The sequence below is a fragment of the Arachis duranensis genome, chromosome 3 (genome assembly GCF_000817695.3).
Source record: "Arachis duranensis cultivar V14167 chromosome 3, aradu.V14167.gnm2.J7QH, whole genome shotgun sequence".
Classification (NCBI taxonomy): Eukaryota; Viridiplantae; Streptophyta; class Magnoliopsida; order Fabales; family Fabaceae; genus Arachis; species Arachis duranensis.
In genome coordinates, this window is record NC_029774.3 from 110,176,302 (window position 1) to 110,180,112 (window position 3,811).

The 3,811-nt window shown below is 35.5% G+C and overlaps 1 protein-coding gene across 2 annotated transcripts in view; it reads left to right on the forward strand.

Annotated features, from left to right (window-relative positions):
- The window catches only part of LOC107480092 (VQ motif-containing protein 31-like), a 1,632-nt gene extending 614 nt beyond the window's left edge, over window positions 1–1,018 (forward strand). Inside the window, exon 3 of one of the 2 annotated variants that reach the window (XM_021138775.2) lies at window positions 267–1,018. In XM_021138775.2, coding sequence (XP_020994434.1) covers window positions 288–911 — 624 coding nt within the window. In that variant the 5' untranslated portion in view covers window positions 267–287 and the 3' untranslated portion in view covers window positions 912–1,018. The remainder of the gene's footprint in view (window positions 1–266) is intronic. The other variant, XM_016100209.3, reaches the window with a different exon arrangement.
- The last annotated feature ends 2,793 nt before the right edge of the window (window positions 1,019–3,811 follow it).

A 3,811-nucleotide genomic window follows, 5' to 3' on the forward strand; every position in this document is an offset into this window, starting at 1 on the left:
AGGGACATTGATATGTTCATTTTGAAATACATGGCCCGTGTTTATGGGGCTTTATTTGGAAACAATTATCTTCCCTAATCTCCGTGTATAAGATTTTGTTACACCCTGACATACTTTAGACAAGATCAAAAAAGCAATATGCTTTGTGGGTCATCCTGAAGACTCATGAAATTATTTGCATTCCTTGGATCTCAAGTCACATGCTCTAGCTTCTCAACTTATGTTTCTTTTCTTATCTTTGATGGACTTTCCTCTTTTGATTCAAGAATATTTATTGCAGGCTGGGAATGGAGTCCTTAAACCGAACCATGACGACAATGGAGAAACCACCGATCCCCAGCTCATCATCAGCAGATTGCAAACCACTAACCACATTCGTTCAAACAAACACAGACGCATTCAGGGAAGTAGTGCAGCGACTGACGGGTCCATCATCTATGGCGGTAGAAGGCATGGCATCAAAAGAAGGAGGAGGCACGAAGAAGAACTCGAGCAAGCTCCATGAGAGAAGGAAATACATGAAGCCAAAGGTTGAGATTGTTAAGAGTAGTAGTGTGCATTGTAAATCAGGGGCGTGTTCGCCTTCGGTTTCAAGAAGCTCTAGCTACCCTGCTAGTCCTGTTTCAGGGAGCTTCCCGGCAAGCCCTCTCACACCTTCGACGATCTTCTCCAAGTTGAGCATTCTAGAAGATGACAAGAAAGATGATCTTGATTTAGATCTTAATATTGCAGTGCCGTCTGAGCCGAATATGATAAGCACAGAGGAACAAGAAGAAGATGAAGAAGAAGAAGAAGAGAGAGCTATCAGAGAGAGGCGATTTTATTTGCATCCATCGCCTCGTCCCAAACCTGGATTTTCTGAACCTGAACTTCTGCCTTTGTTTCCCATGGCATCCACTGAGAAAGTGTAGTCTTCATCGTCATCATCATTTGTAACTATATTATTGTTACATGATATATATGCAACGCATTTGTAATGTCAAATATTCCTCCTTCTGTTATCCTTTTCTCTGCTAATTTAAGCTACGAGAGTTTTTTTTTCTCTCCTAGTTAAGGAAATTTTTATAAATTCTTACAAATATACAATGCAAAAAATGAAAACGTCATTATTATTTTTTCTTATATATATTTAACTCGTTTTTAATATTTATTCTGTATTGTTACGTATATTTATAACATTAAGCATCTCTTGTTCGGCACGAAACCAATATTCCCTATCCCTATTCTTGCTTATTACTCTAAACGATCCCTCTCTCTCACATACGTCTTATGGAACTAGACATTGTCAGTGTAGCATTTTCTTTGAATAAATGAAATTGTTTCTTACATCGTTAACTCACTTTCTTTCCGGATTATTTGACACTGGGGAAGAATTCATTTCTCTTGTATATGTTCACACTTGTACCATATCTATGACTCTTATCTTCTTCTTGTGGCCTTCAGAAATGCATATTCATGCTTTTCTTTCCTTAACTTGAGATGCACATCCTATCACAGGGAACTACTTCCCAACTCTCTTCTTCAATGACACAGTAACTGAGCTAGTGCTTAATCTGGAAGTTGCTCCTACAAGCATGGTTGACCAACAAAGGATGATGGATTTGGTTTGCGGCATTGTTAATCATCTAGTTATTATTAAGAAAACTCTGCATGCATGTTGTTTTTGCTGCAGGCTTATTATCGAGGTACCTTTAATTGGTCATCGCCCTTCTGTCTTCTGTGATGGTAAGATGAGATGAGATGAATTAACTTTGCTATCTATCTCCACTGTACTACTGCTACATGCATCAGTTTATTCATCTTTTGTGCTTTGCTGCCTTGCAGACCTTAATATCTTTCTCATATATCTATACCACAAGTAGTGGGATGTGGAGAAGAGGATCATCAACCTGTGGAGCAACAAGAGAAGAAAACTAACTGGCCCACTTTAATTTCTTTTTTTTTTTCTGAATGCTATGTCTCTCCCCATTTTGTTTTTAATTTTTTTTTTGGTTAATTAACTAGGACAGAATTTTCTTTTTCTCTCTTTTTAATTTGCTCAGAACTGAAGTGCTAGAGAATGAATAATATTCCGAAGATTACCTGAAATTGATGTGATTTGAGTCTAAATGTGATGTTCAAATTTTTTCTGGTGAAAGTTTTAATATCTTTTTCAACTAGACAAAGTCGTCCAAGGCCTTTGATGGTGAATGGGAGTTGGTATTTGTAACGGATTTTGATGTTTAAATTAGCAAAAAATTTTAGACAGATTTTATAAATTAGGGTTGAAAAATATATGTGCGTGATTGAGTATTTATACGGTAAGAGTGATAGCCTTACTATCATTCTATCATTTATCCACTTATAAGGATGGGTGATTTTTTTTTAGGGGTTGTTAGAGAGATCCCATATTTGAAATAGTGGGCGAATTTATTTGGATGCATGTTAGTGCACTTAAGATTCTATATGCAAATCGGGCCTATAAAGTCAGGTATAGATTGGCGTAGTGGATATAGACTCTTGGGTTTTATTCATTTTGGGCCTTGCTTTGATATTGAGTCAGAATATAAACAGTGCCCCACTACTTGAGGTCGAGTTTAGTTAAGTCGGACTATAGCAATTGTATGAGTAAGTTGTATTGTCAGTTAGGTGCTCAAGTCTAACTACTTTGCAAGTTGGTTTTTCGACATGATTCTATCTGAGGAGGTCGGCTGACTCAACGTGATTTTATGTGAGGAGGTCGGCTGACACGACATAATTTTGATTGATGTGATGTTTCACATTTTGTAGCTGTTCGCATGTTTTTTTAGTTTTCTTGGTAACCGTGCATAGCATTTAAAATAAGATTAAATTGTAATTTTACCCCTACTTATAGTTATATAAATTTAATTTCTTCTTCTTCTTTTCCTTCTTTTTCACTTCATTTCCTTTGAACAAAAGCTCCCACTTCTCAAACAAAACTTTACATTCCCTAAAACCCACTTCCTCTCCGAAGACTTTTTTGATATTACTGTATTTTAGGATCGCGTTTTGTTATGTGATTCTCCATCATCAATTCTTCATCAATGTTAGCATTTTTTTCTTTTTTTCTTCTTTGTTAGTTCTTTTTCCTACTTGTTGGTTACTATTCTTGCCATGCCATCTGTGTTTGGAAGATTGCTTCTTGAGGGATTTGCCCTGAGAATGTCGCTTTTTGTTTACTATTTTTTAAATTTTTTTCTTTTTTTTTTTGATAATGTAGTTTCCATAAAAGTATCATTTTTAGTATTTTGATATTTTTAATTGAATCTTGTTGTGGTGTACATAATTTTATGGTTAGCTTTGTTCCTAAATGGTGCTACCATCACCGTTAAGGATGACATCCTTCAAAATCCTACAAGCCTTGGTCATGCTTCGGCCCCTATTTTTATTCAGGAACGGAAATTATTGTTTGTATACTTTGTTGAAAAAAAAAACCGTTCTACTGTTATTTACTTAACCCGACTTTTGTTGTTTTACATGGCTAGTTATTTTTATTTTGTAAGTATACAACCTATATGTCTCGATTTATAGTCTAAATAATGCCTTCTAAAATTTGAAACAGTCTAGATTGTGTAGATAGTACAGTTGTAACAGCTGTATCGGTTATGGATAGGAAAATTCTATAAAACTTCTGACTTAAGTACCCCATTTGTAAGAAACAAGAGGATGAATAGAATTACGTTCTAGTATCCTCTGATCTTAAAGAGAAAATCTATTATACTCAATTTAACAAATCAGAGCCACATTTTCTTTTTATGTATGAGTGCCTTTTCTTAGGCTAGGTGTAAGAACTTCCTTTACCAATTTTGAA